The sequence below is a fragment of the Lissotriton vulgaris genome, chromosome 2_1 (assembly GCF_964263255.1).
Source record: "Lissotriton vulgaris chromosome 2_1, aLisVul1.2, whole genome shotgun sequence".
In the NCBI taxonomy this organism is placed as follows: Eukaryota; Metazoa; Chordata; class Amphibia; order Caudata; family Salamandridae; genus Lissotriton; species Lissotriton vulgaris.
Genome location: NC_141687.1, coordinates 1,525,085,787 through 1,525,107,812, shown reverse-complemented (window position 1 = coordinate 1,525,107,812; position 22,026 = coordinate 1,525,085,787). Strand labels below are relative to the sequence as shown.

Genomic DNA, 22,026 nt, shown 5'->3' with positions numbered 1-22,026 from the left:
AATGAAATGCACCAGGGTGGGCCAGGGCCTGGGGCAACCGCCTTTGTATGGGAGACTACCTATGGTTCCCCTCCTCGAGCCTCTTTGAGATCAGGGGAATCCATCCACGGGGCTGAAACTTATTGAAAGGAGAGGGGGCATCATACTCTGCATGGAGCCTCAGGTCTCCACTACCCTAAGGTTTTTTTCACCAATGCTTAGCGATCTGAAGTGAAAGACAAAAATAAGCCAGTGAAATAGCTCAAAAGAATTGCAAATGCATTGCAGAAATCTGTGCAGTATCTGAGAGTCACGGGTACCAAACTTGGTGGGTCTATCCACGATGTCAACCATCCAGGGCTAAGAATGATTCCCATTTAGATGGGTGAAAGTAATAATTATCGTTAAAGCGCTTTAAGACATTTGCGATAAAGCTCTTTGTAAGCAACTTGCTGAAAATATAAACATTTTAAGACAACATTATCAGTACAACAGAGGATGCGAAGTACATCCAGGCCAGAATAACTTACTATTGTCCGCTCGCGTGTAGCCCCAGCCAGAGACCCAGCATTGTGTGCCCTTGGGGAACTCCTGGTTGTACCGAGGCAAGCAGACTGCTCTCACTGTATCTGTTAAAGGGACAAGCAACACAATTGTTAGTGTATGTCTATTTTTGAATACATTTGCTTTCATGCTAGTGGCAAGTGCAAATGAGTCATATTTTATGGTTTTACTAATGGAAATAGGCCAGACTGCCTGTGGTATCTTTAGTGACTGGACTGCATTGTAGTTAGCACACTAGATGCTCTTTTAATAACGTGTCATGTAGTTTTGAGAATGTTTACAGATGACAGGAGTGGGAAATCCAGAGCGGACTGTTACAGCAAGCCTGCTGGAAGTTAGATAGATGGAGTCCTTTTCTACGGAGCATAAATATATTTGTATCGCGTTTCCTGTGGTCTCTCTTGAGGTGGACATATACTACACTGCCTTTGAATGGGCCACCTTTACTACTGTCTCTTCCATATGCTCATAAAAATTAATGCTGTCTTTGAATCCTGTTGCAGTAAAGGGAATTTCCTTCCTCCCACTGGCAGTGATTGCTGCCTGTCCTACTGATTTAGAGCTTCTTTCTTCCAGCAATCATTCAATTTTTAGTTCAACCTTGCAATCAGTTTTGCCTCTTCTCAGCAGTCACTAAACTGTTAGCTAATCAGTACTACCCCTTTCCATCCATCATTGTACTGCTAACGCAACCATGCCATCAGGGCACCGACCTTCCACCGCTCATTACACCAGTAGCTCTCCCTTTCTATGGCAACTGTCTTCTTCTATCAATCACTGCACTCTTAGGCCAATCCAACACTCAGGAGTACCTCAGATTAACAGGCATTGCACTGTCAGTTCAAGTCTGCAGTCAGGACTGCCTCTTCAGACCACTGTTTACTATGCTAGCCAATCTTTAGGCCAGAGCATTTTTTACCTGCCTAAATTTGTATTTCTCCTAACAGCACTGCTGCTTCTTTCTTCCAACAATCCAACACACAAATTGTCCTTTCAACTGTATCTTCTTTCTCTCCCAAACAGTAACTGTGACCCCTCTTCCAACAAACATTGCTACTGACTACCAGCAATAACTACAATAACTTCCAGCTTTCTTTTGGAAATAACTGCTAGAGAGTACCAGAAAGATGGCTCATGCACGGCATGATTTTCATTCTGAGAAGGTCAACTCAGATTGTGATCCTTTTGAGTTTGATAAATTAAGTACCATTTCATAAGACAATGACACCTGTTACATACACTGCTTATATACTGTTAAATAGTGGTATTAAGTGTTCTCTAAGCACCAATAAGTTTACTATTTTTATATAATTTATTCTTAGAAGAACTACTAAGCTAACAAGATGTGTCTTTGGGCAAATTTCCCGGTAAGGGTCCACCTGTGCAAATTGTCATTGCTACTGCAGGAACACACTGTTCTGCTATTTGCATCAGCTTTTCAGGAGACGGGATGGAATTGTGACCTATTAGAGGTGTTCAACCGATTGGAAAAACAATTTGATACAACTCAAAGCAAAATTATTCATTGTTTGTATATTGGAATCCTTGTTACCTGGCTGTCCTGGAGCTGCACAGACTATCGGGTGCCAACAAAAGAATAAGGCTCATGCGTATTTACATACCTCTATACTATGTTTGTCTTTTAGGAAATCTATTACTACAGGATTTTTTATGTGTCATGTCTCTATTATTTTTGCTCTCAGAAGTATACTGGTAGCAGAATATATTTCTGTTTCTGTTGCGTGGGCAGATCACTGAAAACCTTTAATCAACTACCACTAATTTCAGGCGAGAGACAGGCTTATGTGCACATTTAGGTAATAGTAGAGCCTTACTAACAGATCCTAAACAGGATGGAGTTTTGTACTAATCACATGACCTTCCTAATAAAAGATGATTGTGTTATGGACAATATTACGTCTATTTGCAAATGTTTCAAAGTTGACTGGAGGATCTATGAGGAACTAGATTTGTGTTTTCCACACCAACAAGATACACTGTTATTTAACGTGTTTCCATACCAGTGCTTTAAGCTCAATGGTCCCCCTCTACTGACTGTAGTCAAGAGCTATTGGCTAGCCATTTTAGACACGGAGAATGGCATCACCTTTCAGGAAATTTCGTTTTGACTAATGCTCTTGCAAGGTATAAAGATAGTTTACACTACTCTTTCTTTTGATGAACACAAGTTGGTCCTTACTGTCAACATGGATGTGCAAGAGTGAGCCCAAGAGACAAACCCAACGGATTACTTAGCTCAGGCACTAAAAAATGAATGGAACAAGTAAAGAGATAGGTCACACTTTCTTTAGTACAGTTATTGTCCTCATTGCATTTGTGGAGAGGCCACATTATCCCACCTTTTGATTCAGGCGATCAGGAATTGTATGACCAAAGCAGTACTACTTTAGTCAATTTAATTAACTTAAAGAATGGGGTTTGGCTCTAATGCACCAGCTGGCAGTGGTTTCACTGGCTTATCAGCTAGTGTAAGAAAGAAAACATTTCTTGATTTTGTTGTATTATATTGTAGGGTTTTTTTCTCTTGAGAAGGACTATTCTAGATGGACTTTTAAGCCATTATCAGTTTTGTAATACCTTTATTATAACCTGATGCATTTAAAGTGTTTGACTAACATTCCTGTTTTTTTAATTTACTTTGAACAGATGGATACAGAAAAACATAAAGTACTGTCCTATAATTGTATTTTCTAGAGTTGTGTTTAACTGAAGTTGACATTAAAACATCTTCCTACACAAACACTTGTTAATGGGACTGACTTACCATGCGAAAATCACACTGATCCCATTGTTTGATTTATTATTATTTGCATAGCAGGAACCAGTAATTAGCTTGGGCATCACTGAGAAACTTAGGGCCATATTATCAAGAAAGGGTGATACATTATTTCCGCTTTTATCAGCAGGAAACTGCCGCTTAAGCGACGATAATGGGTTTGATAATATGCCCTTGTGAATTCCCATAGAAGCCCACGTTCTGGTGTTAACCTGGGCTTCTATGGGAATTCACAAGGGCATATTATCAAGCCCATTATCGCCGCTTTAGCTGCAGTTTCCTGCCCATAAACGCGGCGATAATGTATCGCCCTTTCTTGACAATATGGCCCTTAGTGCTCCTTTAACTTACAAGAGGAAGAACATGGTATATCTACATATGACAATCTGTACGCTGCAGTGCAAACATTTGTAAATTCCTTTAAAAAAAGAGTGAGAATCAGATGTTGCAAGTTATCCCTAAGACTTTTAACCTGAAAGTTTTGCTTTTTTAATGCCGTGGTTTGGACGCTTTGTCAGGCTGTTCCTAAGTGCACACAAGTTGAACAATGTTTATTAAAGCATTCTGTCGGGATCACTAAGTACTTTTATGGGTGTGGGATTCAATCACCTTTACTCAATGTAGGTCCACAACGGGCTGGGGCCATTCTAGATTTTGAAAAAAGCGAAATAAAGTGTGAACAAAGCAAAACAAATATTGTGAAGTATCCCAAGACCATTACTGCAGTAAAATAAAACAAAAGCAGCAGAGTGCTTTTGATATCAATGGATGTAAAAATTGAGCAAATTTAATTAAAGGTAGTGTTGCTAGAAAGTATAATTATTTTTTAAGACTTATTACCACATTTCTGTGAGATTCTATTTGACTGGTACAAACCTTCCTCCCCCCACCCCCCTAATTAAGATATGCTTTCTTTAAGATGCTCAAATGAAATGCGGATATGCATTAAGCCACTGAGAAATCTTACTAGCAAGAAAAAGAATTTCCGAAGGCCAATATCTGAACTGCACAACTCTAGAAGGAGGTTATTTGTAAGACAAGGCAAAAATATCATTAAAATTAGGCACTTTATGCAAACATTTAAATTTATATTATTAAGATTTAGCTAAAATCTGTGTATCAACATCTACTTAGTATCTACTCATGAAATAAACCACAGATTAAGAAATATTGCACCTGAGAAATTTAAAGGGATTGTAAGCTTCATCATGGCAATGTCATAGTCATGGGTCCGGTCGTTGTAGTTTTGATGGTAGAAGATTTTCTCCACAGTAGTTCCCTCTGCAATTCTAGCTGATGACTGGGTGACAAGCCCAGTTATAACCAACCAACTGGAGACCTGAGGTGACCTGTAGCTAGAAACCAAGTCAAAATATACACTTTAATTACTCATGAAAATATATATTGTCTTTAGAAGAAGAGTTTTTTAGCCATTAAATCTAGAATTAGCAATTTTTAACCAATCATCGAACAAAGCGGGAGTGAGTCCAACGAATTTTAGCTTTCATTATTGTGCAGCTAACATCAAAGAGGCACAAAATGTGGTATGGTTAGCAACACTATCTGACAGAGATAAACCCGTTATTTTAGTTTTACATGATGTACATAGATTTGCGTTTAAGTTCAGATACATTAAATAAATGAGAGGCAATTAAAATTCTTATACATTATGTACTAATAAGTGAGAAGTACTTTACTGTCTCGTTTTTTAAACCACATGCATTATTTACCCAATACAAAACATACAAGAGTACCCTCTTAAATTAGACAAGAAGTACAACATTTAAAAACACGTAAAATATCAGGCACCATACAATATAAAATCTAATTCATTCAGTGACATACGTACAAATATGCTTCAATAAAACTAAACAAAAACATAGAGGCATATGTTCAAGCCCACACCACAATGTCACCTATAGTGAGGTTGTGGTGGCGATAGGAGCTGCGCCTTAGGTACAAGGCAGCGTTAAGCCACTTAACGCTGGTTAGCATGAAAGGGGTGGGCAGTGGGTGTTGCGATGGGAGTTCCACCGCCAAAACCATTCTATTTGATGCAGTCCCCTATGTACAAGGGTGGTGTACATAGGAGGCAGCACCAAAATTAAGATCAGGTAAAAACTGTACTTAAGATGGCGAAACGAGGAGAAATGCATTATTTTTCCTCGTTTTTCCTTTCTCCAGCTGTGCTGCCTTGTGCAGCACACATGGAAAAAGCAAAATACCATTGTTTGTTTATGTACAGGAAACAAACTTAAAAAAAAATGACATTTAGTCACTTTCACTCAGCACACATGAAAGTGAAACGGTGGGTACATAGACTTGGCATGGACCAAGAAGGACTGAATGACAGTATACCATGGGGCAATATTTATAAATGTACAGTAAAAACAAAGGATACAATCACAATTTGCCAAAGAACAAAAGAAATGAAAAAAACCACTTGGTCTAACTCGATATATTTTTTATTCATGTACTTGACCTTCAGTAAAACCTCTGAACATGGAGTTAGTAAATTTAATTACATTTTTTAATACTTGAACAGAAGTTAAAAACGCAAACAATAATTATTATTGTGATCCTGGGTCCCTATTGGTCTAAACCAGTATTGATATTTTTGTAACTTAATTATATTTTTGGAACTCAATTATAGTTTAAATTTCGAGTGCACATACGTTAAACATTTAAAAATTCTCTGAATTATTTTGCATTTGGACGAACTAAAAGACAGACCGCCATTGGCCTCCAATAGTCTGTCTACACTTTCCTCCTCTTTTCCAACAACAAATACGTGACCCTGGAACCACAACCTGTTTCCGTGACCGGCGTTGGCAGAGTCAGTACAAGCAGAATGACGGAGTGACCGAGGTAGCGGGAGAAGCAGAATCGAGTAAAACTGTAATGTATCCTAAGATTTTAAACTTTTACTGAACTATAATTCATTGTTGTAACGGGCCTCCCTGACCCACCTGGATCCTGATGAGGTTTAACATAACCACAAACGAAGGTATGTTATATAATGATATCAATTTGCTCAATTTGGAGAATACGAACATTTTATCTAGCGCATAGCTCCATCCTAAGCCTGTACTTGAGAAACGCCACTTCACTCCTACTTAATGTGCATAAGACTAAATAGATAGCTAGCCACTAGTGAAACGCAATCAGTTCAGCACTTAACTGAATCCCGGCCGCCCACAAGAAACGACTAGCAGTTATGAGTGGTATTAACAATGAAGTCTCCGTGTACTCTTTGAGTGAAGCACACATAGCCCGGGGTTAAGAATTAAAAACCTGAATACCACCAATGATATCTTGCTAACTCACCAGTCATTGATCAGCAAATGACCAAATAACTTGTAAATCACAGGGATTTCTATGTGCTATTTCGCCAAATATGAGAGAGTCAACCCTAACCTAGATTTAGGGTAGTCAGTTTGAAGTATTGCCATTTTTTAGTTGCTACGCCACTGTGCGTTATGTGTGTTCCTGGTATTTAAAAACCAGTTGATTAGTCCTATGTGTTTCCCTATACCTTTTTCCCATTGTCTAGTATGTGTTTTCTTTCTACAGGTACAAATTGACGTTTTAGGAACAGCACAACGACATGTTCCTTAAAATTTAAAACTTATTTGGAAATTTCACATATAGAGACGTGAGAGGTCTCTATACACTTTGCACCGTGGTCCTGATGAAAGCTCCACCGACCTTCTGGCGACTAAGGGCTGAAACATGTCGACCTATACCACATTTTTAGTGTGAAGGAGTCATAATCACTCTTGTTCACCTACATCATTTTGAAATTTGCCTCCAGAAACCAGCACTATTAAAAATATCTGTCTGGAAGAGAGAGACTTTTTACAATTTTCACTTTATCACGTCACAGTCACTATCACTGGTCACTACTGTTATTAACAAAGGGTATTACCTCCTGGCGGAGGTTGCATAAACCACTAAACCCCATGATTATGCAGACACGTGTGAGGGCCAGCGGAGAATCAGGATATACCGCTTAACATCGCCACTTACCAACACGTGCATGAGGGTTTTTTATTGGGACTAGAAAGAACCATTCCCTCATACCCGATGTTATGCAGGACAAGTGATCCTTCCCTTTTGATTAGATTTTTTTTTTAAAGCTTCATGCAGCACACATGAAAGTGACAGAATTGCATTTCTAGGATTGTTTATGTGTAGGAAGGGACACCTTCCTACACATAAACAATCCTCCCCTGCACGCAGACACCCTTGCACTCTGGTGCAAGACTCCCTGCCTTGACGCTAAGTTGCTAAACTTAGTGCCATCGCAGGGGGAAATGCAAGGCTGCACCACATTCTTGTAAAAATGGTGCACCCTTGCGTGTCAGAAATGGAGGAGAAAGGCGTTAAGCCAGGAAAGCTAACGCCTCTCTCCTCCACTTCCTTGTACATATCCCCCATAATGTCTGTTAGCAGCAACAATCAAACAACCTGTGATAACAAGTCCCCTTCGATCAGGCTTTCTACCCCTAATTGCTTGAGACAGATAGTTTGTTATATTACCAACAGCTTTTGGAGCCCCTGAAACAAAATAATGTTGCTTACATGATAGTTCTGACTCCCTCGCAGTTGAAATAGGTTTCAAATACGTCTTGTGCAGATCAAGGAGCTCAGGGCAGAGACGGAGAATGTGTTCCAACATTTCTGGCCCCACATGGCATAGCCTAATTGAAAATGTGAAAGACAGAAGAGGAATATTGTTCAAACCCTTCCTCAGATAGGAGACAGGTTTGAGCCATAATCCTCTGTATACCCGCTCGTTCTCTGTTTTAGATATACCTATTCTCTGTCTCTAGTCAATAGGGACTCCTCATGCAGAAAATGCCATTATATTCTGGAAACAAGCTTAGGAAAGCACAGAGAGGGCCCAGCTTTTATAACTTACAAAATGTTTTCACGTAACTGTAGGTCTCTCCCCAAACACACAGGGGAGCTAAAAATGCTCATTGAGGACATTAATCCGGACATCCTATTTCTAACTGAAACATGGACACATAAGGATTCAGCTCCTGATGTGGTCTGTACTTTGCCCTCAGGCTATAATATCTAACGCAAAGACCGCACAGGGAAATAAGGAGGTGGCATTGCCATCATTTATGAAGACCTTTTCAAATGTAGAGTCAAACCCAACTACGTACTTAATTGTGAGAGTCTACTCTTTTCCATTTCACTCTCAGCTATACTGACCTTTTCTGGGATTCTTATATATCGTCTGCCGGGGTCAGTGGTCCACTTGCTTAGCTCACTGCCAGAAGCTGCGGCTTCACTAGCGAAATCCTCCAGTAGTTTTACGCTGATAGGGGATTTTAACCTACACTTTGAGGACCCTACTAAAAGCGAGGCATCTGAGCTCTTACAAGATCTCGCTGCAATACAACTCATACAAAAAGTCACAGGGCCTACGCATATAAAAGGCCATACCTTAGACCCTGTGTTCACTAATATCATGGAACTGATGGTAGAGACTCCTATTGCCCTATCATGGTCTGATCATTTAATGATCCCATTTTCTCTCACTCATTGTGAACCCAAGGAACACAGCTCTACGAAAGCCCGCCTGTGGTCCAAACTTTCCGCTGAGGCGTTGTCGACAGAACTCAACAACTCAAAACCCACTTTTGATTCAGACACTATTTCAGCATCTAAGACTTTTAATCTTTGGTTGGAATCTACACTGGTTAGAGTTATTCCGGTTAAAAACTTCAATTGCAGGATGAGAGAAAACACTTCTCCTTGGTACTCACCTCAGCTCAGACTGCTCAAACAGACATGCAAACAGTTAGAGAGGATATGGAGGAAGGACTTTAGTGAAAGGAGAAAAATGTCTAGTTATTCATTTGGAGACTCATTGTTTTCCTTAACTCACTGTATATATTCAAGCACCATTCACTATGCGCCACATATGCTGACCACAATTGTCACTGGCGTCAGCACCTTTTGTGTCACTTGCACATGCTGAGCACCAAGTCCAATTCGGGTTGCTTGGTTATCCATTCACTTACAGTGCTGTTATAACTGTAATACCGCCTAACATTTCCTTTAATTATATGATGCCATGAGCACTTTGAAAAAAACTTACTGAGCCTCCTTGTTTCTGTTCTCGTAATGCGTTTTGCATACTTGTTTAATCGTCTTTTTAATAATACCAGTTGGGATATTGTTTGCTTATTCTGATTACCTACCCCAATCCCAACGTGGTTGAAGGGTCAAACTCCTGTATTACTTTACTGTATTGGAGATAGACAGCACATTGTGCACCAGCGCTGGGAAAAGGCAGAAATGCAGTGTATTGTGTAAAATAAAGTGCACTCCTGCCCTTTCTTTGTCCTCCAGAGCAGCACAGCAAGGTGACTTGTTGCACTCTGCCACTTCTTCATAAATATGTCCCTGAATATTTTAGAACGGGATGGAAGGGCATGGAAGATGGAGTGTAATTGGTATAGTGCATAGGTCAACAAATAATAAATGTAAAGCCCAGGAACATAGACTTGTAAGTGTGCATAACATTTTATTGGAATCAGCACTGGTTAAAGGCTTAAGAGAACATGAAGGGAGATTTTAAAGCTTAGCAGTGGAAAAGGACAATGGAGAGGTCAGGGTTTATGGTTGTTTACAAATAACACAGGTGATAAAAAGCACCAAATGCGCAGGTCAAAATCAAAAGCATAGAGAGAGAAAAGTAGAGCACTGCAGACTGAAAAAGCAGACTGAAAGGCACTGACTGAAATAATAAATGCAAGGTTGATAGTTTTTTAACAAACTCTTTGGGTGTGGGTGTTGGCCAATGGCCGACACCTGCACTACCTACCCATTGACCGACATGGGGAGGTAAGTCGAGGCCCCTCTGATGCTCTACACCAGAGGGAGTCCTTTATTTCTTTTTAAGCTCAGACTAGTTGGGAAGGTCTTCCAGAGTAGCCTGAGTGTTTTTACAAACTTTACTGTAATACTCTGTACGCTTCTGTCATTACACTAAAGTGAAAGTAAAATGACGCAGAGGATTTGTTTTACTTGTTTAATTTTTTTATTTATTTATTGCAATTTCAAAGATAAAAGAAACAAAATACCACAAAACAGAAAAGAATGGCAAATCACAAGCATCAATTAGCACAATTATGAGAATAATTACATCTGTCAGAATATCAAGAAGGCAGCAACATAATGATATCTGTAAAAACAAAAAGGCATAAATCCACGCAATGAAGACAGACTTTCTGACAAGACCAAGCTATCTATTGTGTCTAGCCCCCAACACCTTAGCTTCACAGACCGAGCTGCCTAAACTAAGGAGGTGTCTCAGTGTTCATCCCACCCATCATATTGGTCATGTCAGTACTGTCATAGCAGGCGTTCCCTGTTGTCGTTTCCTCACTAATTTGTGCGCCTCCATCATCTGCACTTTTTCTGTCCTGAGCATTTGACATTAACGTACCATCCAGTATTAGGGACCAGAAATTCTTAGGTCTGTTCTTCAGAGGCATCAGATCACTATATAATTCAGTTTGCGTACAGCAATATGTTAATTCTCTCTTCCATATATTAAGGGAGCGGGGGCTATCATTCAGGCTCTAGTAATGCACCATTTAGCTATTAGAAACACCATGTCAACTAGTCTCCTCAGGGCAGGGCGTAAGGGTTTCGAGTATCCCAGGAGGGCTAGCAGAGGGTCCGGGGCTAGGGTTAAAGACATTACTCTGTTAATTTCACCATACATCGCGTGCCAGAAAGGGAAGAAAGCAGGGCAATTCCAACCCACATGCAGAAAATCCGCCTGTGGGGCTCTGCATCGCTCGCATTCCGATGAGTCCCGCAGACGATACCTGTGGAGTCTCTCTGGGGTATAATAAATCCTGTTCAGTAATTTAAAATGTATGAGTCTGTGGCGCCCATTGAGGGAGATCTTCCTGGTGCTAGTGCAGCAGTACCGCCACAGTTCCTCATTCAGTTCGGTACCTAAATCATGCTGCCATGCTAATCTCGGCTTCGTGTACTCAGTGTATTTATCAGTTTGGGCTATCCTACAGAGGTTAGTCATCAGTTTCCCAGGGGACTTGGCTGCTACCACATAGTCAAATGCGGCAACCATCACTGACTCCTCCATGTCATCGCCTAGTAGCTCCCACATAGCATGTCACACCCTATGGAACTGAAAACGTGATATCAGTATGGGTTTCATCTTAGCAGTGTTAATGTCGTCCCAGGTTCGCGCCGTGCCACCCGCAAATAAGTCACCCATAGTACGTAGTCAGAGTTGATGAAGAGCCAGGATTACCCCCTTCTCCCGACATGGTGCTAGCCAATGGCACCATTCAATCTCCGCCCCTGGGGAGTACAATAAAGTACACGCCTGAATCTCCTTCATGTGGTGCCAAGCATGAATAACAGAATTTAAGAAATCCAGTAAGCCCGTACGGCGATCTCGAAATAGCATCAGCAGTGCTCGCAAAGGAGTCGGGTCCACGACAATCCTTTCAATACGGACGTAGGGAGCGTCACGCGGGCCATGTATCCAGGAGTAAGCATGAGCACTCTGCGCAGCGCGATAATAGAGTTCCATGTCTGGAGCGTTCAGGCCTACCGCTGCATATGGTCGTACCAGGACATTACAGGCAACCCTAGGCTGCTTACCCACCCAGGCAAGATGTATTAATAGGGATTGTAGCCTGCGACAAAAGTGGGAAGACAAAACCATCGGGATATTGCAGAATAAGAAGAGAAATCATGGGAGGATCACCATTTTCATCAGGGAAATGCGCCCTAAAAGTGATAGCGGAAGAGAAATCCACTTCTCTATGTCGTCCTCCAGTTTAGATATGGCGCACCCATAGTTTTCGCTAAGAACGATCTCTGAGTCCGTATGGAGGCGTATTCCAAGATATCTAACCGCCTCAGTAGTCCACTGTAGTGGATACTCCGGCTAAAACTTCTCTGTGGAGGGCGTCAAAGGGAACATGATGGACTTAGCCCAGTTAACCTGTATGCCTGAGAGTGATCCAAAGAGAACCACCTCTCTCAGAACCGGAGAGAGATGTGTAGCGGAGTCCCTAAACATAGAGTAGCTTGTCGTCCGCATAGGTGGAAACAATTAGATTATATGACGGGAAGCGGATGCCTCGATGACTATTATACTCCCGAAGAGCACACGCAAGTGGTTCAGCGGCCAATGCATAGAGTATCAGGGAGAGGGGGCATCCCTGCCTCGTGCCTCTACCGATAACGATGGGTTCTGAGACCAGTGGGCCAATGCAAATACACGCTGTTGGTAAAGAGTACAGTACCGTCAGAAGTTGTAAGAACAGCTGCCCCACACCCATCCTGCTCAGAACCTGATGGAGGAATGCCCATTCCACTGAATCAAATGCTTTCTCCATGTCCAAGAAGATTGCGACAGCCGACACCTCCGGGCGCGTATGCTGGAATGCAGCAAAGACAGTTCTAATGTTGTATGTGAGATTGTGCGTTGGGACAAAGCCAGATTGTTCGGGGGCTACTAGGGTTGTGACTAAGGGTTGAAGGTGGTTAGCTAGAAGCTTAGCGAAAATTTTTGTGGCAACATTCATAAGAGAAAGTGGACGGTACGAGGCACAGTCGCTCGGGTTCTTGCCCGGTTTAAGAATCGCCACGATGATTCCCTCTCTCATGGAGGGCGGCATGGTACCTGAATTGGCCATATCATCAAACAAAGTAAGTAAGTGTGGTATCAAAAGTTCAGAGAAAGCCTTAAATAAGCCAACTGTAAGATCATCGCTGCCCGGTGCGCCTCCACTTTTCATGGATGACAAAACCAGGACCACCTCGTCCCTCTCAAATAGACGAGCGAGGAATTCTCGATGTAAGACGGAGAGCCACGGGAGCTCGATATGTGCCAGGTAGTCCACGAAACGCTCCTCCGGAGCAGGTCCTCTCGACGCGTACAACTTCGCGTAAAAATCACGAAACCGTTCCGCGATGGATTCATTTGGAAGCGGAACATCCGAGTCCTCCGACCGCAGCATCGGTATAGAGGAGCTATCTCTACCGCGTTTAGCCAGACGGGCCAGCACAGAACTCGGGCGCTCACCTTCACAGTAGTTCCGGGCTGTGGCATACTTTCCTAGGTTCTTGATTTCCAAGTCCGCTTTGTCATTATATTCTTGTAGGACCCTCGCTTTTTCCTGAGCAATTGAATAATCCCCGGTCTGTGCCCTCAAAGCCTCCAGATCCTTAAGCTTGCTTTCCAACAACTCTAGTTGGTCCCTGATCGACTTCAGCACCCCTGCATGCTTGGAGATAGTGACCCCTCTAGTGTATACTTTAAACGCCTCCCAAACCGATTGAAACGTATCGACAGAACCTACATTTGTATCGTAGAAAAATCTCCAGTGCCGCCAGCAGTTCCTCTTTAAAGAGAGGATCCAGCAAACAGTATGGAGGAAAGCGCCAGGCAAAAGGCGGAATCCGTCGGGCCGGCATGGATCAAGTAATTAGGATTGGCGAATGATCCGAGTAGGGTAGCGGCAAGACTTCGCAGGCTCGCACGTTCTGAAGAGAGCGAGAGGACACAAACCAATAGTCTATTCTCGTATATATATTATGGGGGGCTGAGTATTGCGTAAACCTGCCCTGCGATGGGTGTCTATGTCGCCAGACATTTACCAAGTCCAGATTTTGCAACTGCATAGATAGAATCCGTGCAGAGGCCGAGGGAGACCGCGTTGGGCCATACGATCTGTCCAGCCCAGGGTGTCGTGTCAGATTGAAATTCCCTCCCCAGTAGATGATCTTGTCAGCGTTCGTAAGGATCTTTGCCGCCAGGTCTGTATAGAAGTTAGGGAAATCAAAAATGGGGCCATAAGTGTTCACTATGCACAAGTCCGCGCCTTTGCCATAGCAGCTTATGATTACAAATCGACCATCACTGTCTGTCATTAACGGCGACCATGTCCGTAAAAATCATAGATCTCCCCTGCCTATTGATACGTAGTTTTGCTGGATATAACATTGCATAGTCTGCGCCCAGTTCACGTAACTGACGCTTCATAGGAGCAAACTGTTTTCTGGCCTCCTTCACCCTGGCTGTCAAGTCGGGATATATGGACAGAACCGAGCCCTCATATTATAGCGGCTGCTTCTCCCTGACCAATTTCAGAGCAACTTCACGGTCCCGATAGTTTAATAGTTTGGCAATGATGGGCCGGGGGGGAGCCCACGGTTTAGTTCGTGGATCCAATGAGCGATGTGCCCTCTCCACAATGAACATAGATGAGAACGCCGTGTCCCCAAGTAGTATCTTCAGGAGACCCTCCATAAATAGCTCCATATTGCCTGTCTGAGTGTTTTCTGGAAGGCCCGTGACACGCAGGTTACATCGGCGTGAGCGGGCCTCCAAATTCGCAATTTTGTCCAGGAGGGACTGCATGGCTCTACCAATTTGTTTGTTCTCCGAGTCAAGTGTGGACTGGGCATCCTCAACCTCAGTGAGCCGACGCTCTGACATATCTATTCGCTCCACTTGTTTGTCAAGCCGCTCGGCCATACGATCCAAGCGGTAGGTAAGAGCGTCTATTTTTGTGCCCAGGTTCGCCATACCCCCTTGCAGGATCTTTTCCATGGCAAGAAGAATACCTCGTAAGTCCTGCTGCTGCGTCTCCTCTGTCTCGGGCCTATCCGTCGCTCTGCCTCCACCAGCGTCCTCCATCGTCTTAGGGCCTTTGGGGCCGAAGGAAAGCTTGGACTGCACCCTGTCAGAACGACCCATATCAGTCGGGAATGCACCCCCTCTCCGCAGGGACAAGGCCCCAGTTTCTAAGTCCCACTCCAAACACACCCTCAGCCGGATACAACTCTAGACTCAACGACTGTGCCTGCGTAGGGTGGTAGTGTCAGCAAGGGAATTAAGAGTGAGGGCGTGCACACAGCCGAAGTATGGCCAGGGGAAGCAGGTGGGTGCGCAATTGCGAGGCGGTCGGTTAACCATGGGCGGAAAATCCGTTTCGCTCGCGGATTTTGCGGATTTTCGGTAAATTCGCAATCCGCGAGATTCGCGAATCTCCCGCAAAATCCGCAAATCCGCGAGCAGCGGATTTTGCTCGCACTGTTCGCACTGTTCGCGTGAGTTCGCGCCCCGCGAATAAGTGCAAAATTGCAGAAATACGATCTTAGCAAAACTGAAAGTAACTACTTACCAGGTTCAAAAGTTCAGGCTCATCATTAGTAGCCATTTCCTGTAGTGCTTCCTGAGGGGCCCCTCCAGAGTTCAGTTGCCAGTTGAAACTATTATGTGACCCTGCTCTGAACCTCAGAATAGTTACACATATGCCACAAAGGTCCTGAATTACAGCTAAGGGAGACAAGCAGGAGCCAGGCTGGAAGTTCAAATCCATTAATCAGCCCCTAATGCATTATTGTCAGTTGGGGCAGGGCAGGTGTTGTAACTAATTTTGCAACAATGAAAGCACTTAGCAAGTGCAAAAGATCACTAATCAGGAAGCACTAAGGAAGCAGGTGCCAGCTAAAAAAATATTCTGTGACACATTAATCAGCCCCAAATTAATTCAGGTCACTTGAGGCAGGGAAGGTGTGCTTGCGTTGCCACAATAATGTACACTGACTGGACAACCAGAGGGTGCTGTGATGAAACAGAGGGTGGCATGGGTGGGCCAGAGGGTGGCATGAGTAGTCAGAGAGTGGCAGTGGTGACAGAGAGTGGCAGTGATGAAGAAGAGTGTCCCAAACAGGCTGGACACGTAGAAACAACAAGTTCGCGAAACTTGCGACCCGACAGGTAAGTTCGCAATTTGCGACATTGTAAAAAACCCTCGCGAACTGGCAGAAACCCGCGCAAACACACAAAAAAAAAAATCTGCAAATTCGCGAGAATTCGCGGATTTTGCGGATTGCGAGTTCGCAAATCCGCAAAATTCGCGAACGCGAGATTCGCAAAATTCGCCCATGCTTACGGTCGGTACAGGTGGAGATGGAAGGGCGTATGACTATACGACATTGGCAGTATCCACTATAAAGGCAGTCAGCAGCAGGTAGACAACGGGCAGAATCAATTGCCTCTAAATCTGTTCCAGTACATGTGTCGCAGGCCCAAACAGCAGTCGCTGTGCACCAGGGAGGGAGTTATCAGCACATGCGTGGTTAGGCGCCCTCAGCAAATTCAGACAGAGCCCACTCTCCTCCCAAGCGCTACAATCGTTCCAACTTGCAGCGGTGTTGGGGGGAACAGTGACGAGTGCTGTACCCCACTCAGCAGGAGTCCACAGCTCAGGCAATCAAGGGTGAGGGCAGTCACGGGTCATCTAGTGCTGTCATCCGGGCCTGCCACAGCAAGTAGCGCTCTCGCGTTGGTCACTGGATGACAGAGAGGGCCTTCTGCCCGAGTAGCGTGTCTTCCAAAGTGTGGGCCCCTTCTTAGCAGTCTCAGCGGCGGTGCGGTAGGCCTCACGTCGCCAGTCTGATCTGCGAAACGGGAGGGGGGGAAGGGGGGAGGAGAGACCCAATGCTCGGGGTCCTCACTATGGTCAACCGCAGCCCCCCTGAAGTCCGCACTCCCCCACTCACCGCCGAGTCCGGAGGCCACCGCTTCAAACCGCAGCTCGGTGTTTCTAGGGGCCTCAATGGGAGAGGCCTCGATCTCCGCCGCAGGGAGCGTGAAACTCGAGACCGCGGCTCAGCAGGCCCGCCGCGCGTCTCAGTGCAGGTTGCTCGATCTCGGCTCTGCAGGAACCAAGCTCGAGCAGAGTCGCAGGATTCAGGTCCCCAGCGTGAGCACACACTCCGGTGCTGCAGTTTGGCAAAATAAATAAGGCAACTAGCCAGGATAAATGAAGGATCGTTCGTCTGGGTGGAGGAGCTCCAGACTCAGGCAGTCAGGACGCCGGCTAGCTCCGCCCCCACGGGTTTGTTTTACTTATACTGCATCATTGCTTGAGGGGCATATCTCAGCCCCCCATGCACTGATTGGGGCGGGAGAGGCATCTTGCAAAGGGGAGAATCTCCTCTTTTCAATGATACGTCTCTCCAGTGGATCCCTGGTGGGGGATCACCACATAAGAGCGACTCCCAAGCAGGGATCCACCCACTAGGCACCAGGGATGGAGATAGCAGCACGTTAAGCGAGGAATTGTGCTCCCCCAAAATATTTACCTACTGCAGTTTTTCTGCTTACCCCGTGGATGTTTGTCGTTCTCTGCACATTCTAGAAATTTCCTTCACAGAAATATGTGGAAATGTTTTTTTAGTCAAAGCTTGAAGTTCAAAGGGGATTCTGGGTAAAACAACCTGGTGAGAGCCACATAAGTCACCCCCTCCTGAATTCCCCTAGGAATCAAATTCTCAAAAAGGTATAGGTTTGCTACGTTTCCCTACCTGCCTGATGAGCTAGTGCCTAAAATCCACAGCTACCCATCTTTCAAAAAACTTGTCAGCTTTTAGGAGAAAAATGTGATATATCCATGTTGTGTCCTGTCGTTGGTACTAGGTCTACCCACACAAGTGAGATACCATTGTTATCAGAAGACTAAGGGGAATGCTCTACGGAAGGAAGTATGTGGCTTCCTGTAGATTCCAGAACTTTCCATTCGGAAAATGTGTTTTTTAGTCAAAGTTAGAGGCTTGCAAGGGATTCTGGGTAAAACAACTTGGTGAAAGCAACACAATTCACCTCATCCTGGATTCCCCTAGGTGTCTAGTTTTAAAAAATGTACAGATTTGCTAGATTTCCCATATGTGCTGGTTGAGGTAGGGCCGAAAATCCACAACTACCCACTTTGTAAAAAAAGGGTCAGTTGTAACTGAAAAAATGAGATGGACCAATGTTGCGTTTTGGGCATTTCCTGTTGTAGGCACTAGGCCTAGCCATACAAGTAAGGTACTAATTTTATCAGACAAAACAGGGTAAAACAGTCTGGTGAGAGGAACACAAGAACCCCATCCTGGATTCACCTTGGTGTCTAGTTATAAAATATTTACTGGTTTACCAGGTTTCCCGATGTGCCTGGTGAATTAGGGCCTAAAATCCACAGATACACACTTTGCAAAAAACGGATCTGTTTTGAGTGGAAAAATGTGATGTATCCATGTTGCATTTTGAGCCGTTTCCTGTTGCAGGCACTAGGCCTCCCCATGCATGTGAAGTACCATTTTCATCAGAAGACTTATAGGAAAACTGGATAGAAGGACGTTTTTGGCTCCCTGCAGATTCCAGCACTTTCCATTACAGAAATGTGGGAAAAAGTGTTTTAAGTCAAAGGTTGAGGTTTGCAAAGGGATCTGGGTAAAGCAACCTGGTGAGAACCATGCAAGTCACCCATCCTGGATTCCCCTAGGTGTCTAGTTTTTAAAAATGTACACGTTTGCCGGGTTTTCCTAAGTGCCAGCTGAATTAGGCCCTAAAATCCACTGCTACCCACTTTGCAAAAACAGGGACAGTTTTGAGTGGAAAAATGGGATGTATCAACGTTGCCTTCTGAGTCATCTCTTGTCGCAGGCACTAGGCCTACCCACACAAGTGAGGTACTTTTTTAATCTGAAGACACATGGGAGCATAGAATAATAGAATAACAGGATATTTGTTATTACCAATTGGATTTTGCTGCTTTTGTGCTTTCTAAATGTAAGAAGGAAGACATTTTGAAAATAACCTATAAATCATATGATCAGAGGGGAACCCACAAACTCAGAGATGTATAACTAATCACTTCCCCTAAACTCCATATCATGTGCCCATTTCAGAAATACACAGGCCACCTATTTTTCTCACTACATATTTCGCCATATGAATTGTTCTAGACTCAATGAAAAAACATTTTACGGTACAGCTCAGTTGTTGGCTCTAAGCACCTTGGGTTTCAATATTTCTTTTTTTCAACAATTAGTTTCATTAGGAAAACCTTCATATGACCCCTTTCTGAATTTGGAAGTTTATCTACTTTTCAGTAATAGATAGCTTTCTTGAATCACCCATGGGTCTCACACTGGTTTCCACCACAAACTGAAAGTAGGGGGAAAGCAGAAAAAATTGAAAGAATAGGCTACCTCTTAGAATAATGTCTTAAATGTGATTAAAAAAGGATTCAGCTCTGAATATTCCTAAAACCTTGGTAGATGGTGACTTTAGCAAATCAAACCGTTCGTTGATAGCATTTTTATGAAAAAAACAGACACTTTTATCCAGGGTACATTTTTTCCCCAAAACTCAGAATTTAGCTATATTTTTTGCTATTTTGTCAGTCCCCTCCTGGGGAATCCACAATTCCTGGATAAGTTTAGAATCCCCAGGGTGCTGGAAAAAAAGGGTGCAAATTTGGAGTGGCTAGCTTATGTTGACAAATGTTATGGAGGCATATGCACAAACTACCCCAAAAAGCCAAATAAGGGCTCAGCACAGGGAGCAAGGGCCAGCAGTTAAGGGGTTAAAGTAAAGGTTGGAGTTGCTTTCCAGGTCAGCTAGCAACATGTCCTCCATATTTCTTTTTCAATCAGACAGCTGTGTTGTTTGGCATGTTTTGACCTAAAATCTAGCAACCCTACAATTGCCGCATGCTAGGGTTGGGAATTGCCTACTTTGGCCAGTGGTAGCAGGTGGTAGGCAATGTCTTGATTTTGCGTTACCGGACTTTGACCCACAATAAGAGCGAGACAGAGACAAAACATGAGACAGGTGGAAGGGAAATACCTGAAAACAACAACACAGGAAGAAAGCAGAGGAAAAGTCCTTGTAAGACCGTGATAAAAAAAAAGAAAGACGAGGGTGGGGGAAGAGGGACAAGATGCTTTGGTATTTGGTAGCTCTGGCACTGGGTTGCGCCAGCAATAGGGTACTATTAAAAAATGTGGACCTTTACACTTAACTATAGAAGCTTAGCATTGTGGAGGTAGATATATCAAAACGGCATGTAAAGCAGCATAGTAACCAGAGTTTTGGCACTGTTGCCCTCTCTCCCCATCTCTGGTGCACAATCAGTTTGCCTACCATGTCTACCTACCACAAAGCAAATATGTTTGCAGCATAGTGTAAATGTGTCTGCTTCACATCTAGAAAAGGTTTTGTTGTTGAAAGGTGTACTTACAGTCTAAAATACCATGATTAGACAAACGTTTGAACATTTCCCACTTTGAATATGTGCTGTACAGTGCAGCACATGCAAACTGGGAAAAGTTTGGAGTGGCATGTTAATGCCACTAAAAAAGGCATCATTTTTTGGGCAAAAAGCCCTGTGTACTATTATGAGTAGACAGGGCTGTTCATCAAAAAGCACAGGAGGTTGCCCAGGAATGCCAGTGTACCACTAATTTGAAGCCTCCTTTGTGCAAAATAATGGAAAGCACTGCTTTGCATTACTTTGAGGCAATGTTCCAGCACAAAAAACCTTTTGCACTGCAAAGTAAATTCCAAATAAACATTTTGCTCTGATTTGTGTTACTTCTGTAACACAAACCGGGCTCAAAATGTTAGTAAATCTGGCTCTGGGAGTGATGCTTGGCAGAGTTATGCTAATTTCATGTTTTGGAAGTGAGTTTGCAGCTCACCAGGTCCCTAAGCAGAGTTCTTATGCCACATCGGCAGGCCACCTGTAGTCAAATATTGAATGGAAAATGCACTTGGGCTACACACAATATTCCTTCACTAACCATCATCTTCTGAGGCCAAGCATGTGGTTTGGACCACCTGAAATGATGCTTATTGTTCGAATACATGGTACATAAATAACACACACATATATATATATATATATATATATACATATATATATATATATATATATATATATATATATATATATATATATATATATATATATATATATATATATATATATATATATATATATATATATATATATATATATATATATATATATATATATATATATATATATATATATATATATATCAAAGTCCAATTCCTGACCGCCAATGGCAAGGCGGATTACAACAGGTACAGACCTCTTCCCCAACGTTCTCCATTCAATGACGAGCCATAGCACCAAAGATTTGTGCAAGCAGAATTGTTCTTTATTTAAAAAGATTTAAAGACTGCTTGTTCACATATATATATATATATATATCAATGCACTGCTGATGACGTCACATATTACATCACTCATGACGTGGTCAGTGACATCACTGATGACATCTCAAATGACATCACTGATTACATCATCCAGTGACTGTGAGTGTTTCTAAAAAGTTTAAGAATGTTACATATATATATGCCAAGGTGTATTAAAGAATGAATGGGTGTATGAGTGTCTATATGGATGATTCAGTGGGGGCGTGATTGACTGTATAAGTGAGTGATTATACATGTCTCAGTGAATGGATGGGTGAGTGAATAATCTGTGTGAATGTCTGTATCAGTCTGTCAGTTGGTGTGTAAGTGGCTGCACGGGTTGGTGAGTAGCTACATGAGTGTCTATATGGGTTATTGATTGGTTGTCTAAGTACCTGTATGGGTGCCTGAGTGTCTGTGTGGGTGGGTGACTCCCTGCATGGATGTGTGACTGGGTGAATCACTGGGTGCATGGGTTCATGAGTGCATCGGCGAGGGGCTGTATGGGTGAGTGAGTGTACGTATGGCTGTGTTGGTGAGTCTCAGTGGCATATGGACCAGCAGGCGAACAGATTTCAAATACGGATCTTGGTTCTATGCAAAGCTG

General features: G+C 43.2%; 1 protein-coding gene across 1 annotated transcript in view; it reads right to left on the bottom strand.

Annotated features, from left to right (window-relative positions):
• Nucleotides 1–22,026, bottom strand: part of TMPRSS5 (transmembrane serine protease 5) — a 188,740-nt gene that overhangs the window by 61,995 nt on the left and 104,719 nt on the right. The window contains exons 9-10 of the mRNA XM_086958871.1: nucleotides 4,517–4,695; nucleotides 510–608 (exon numbers count right to left, since the gene is read on the bottom strand). Of these exons, the coding sequence (XP_086814997.1) occupies nucleotides 510–608; nucleotides 4,517–4,695 (278 nt within the window). The remainder of the gene's footprint in view (nucleotides 1–509; nucleotides 609–4,516; nucleotides 4,696–22,026) is intronic.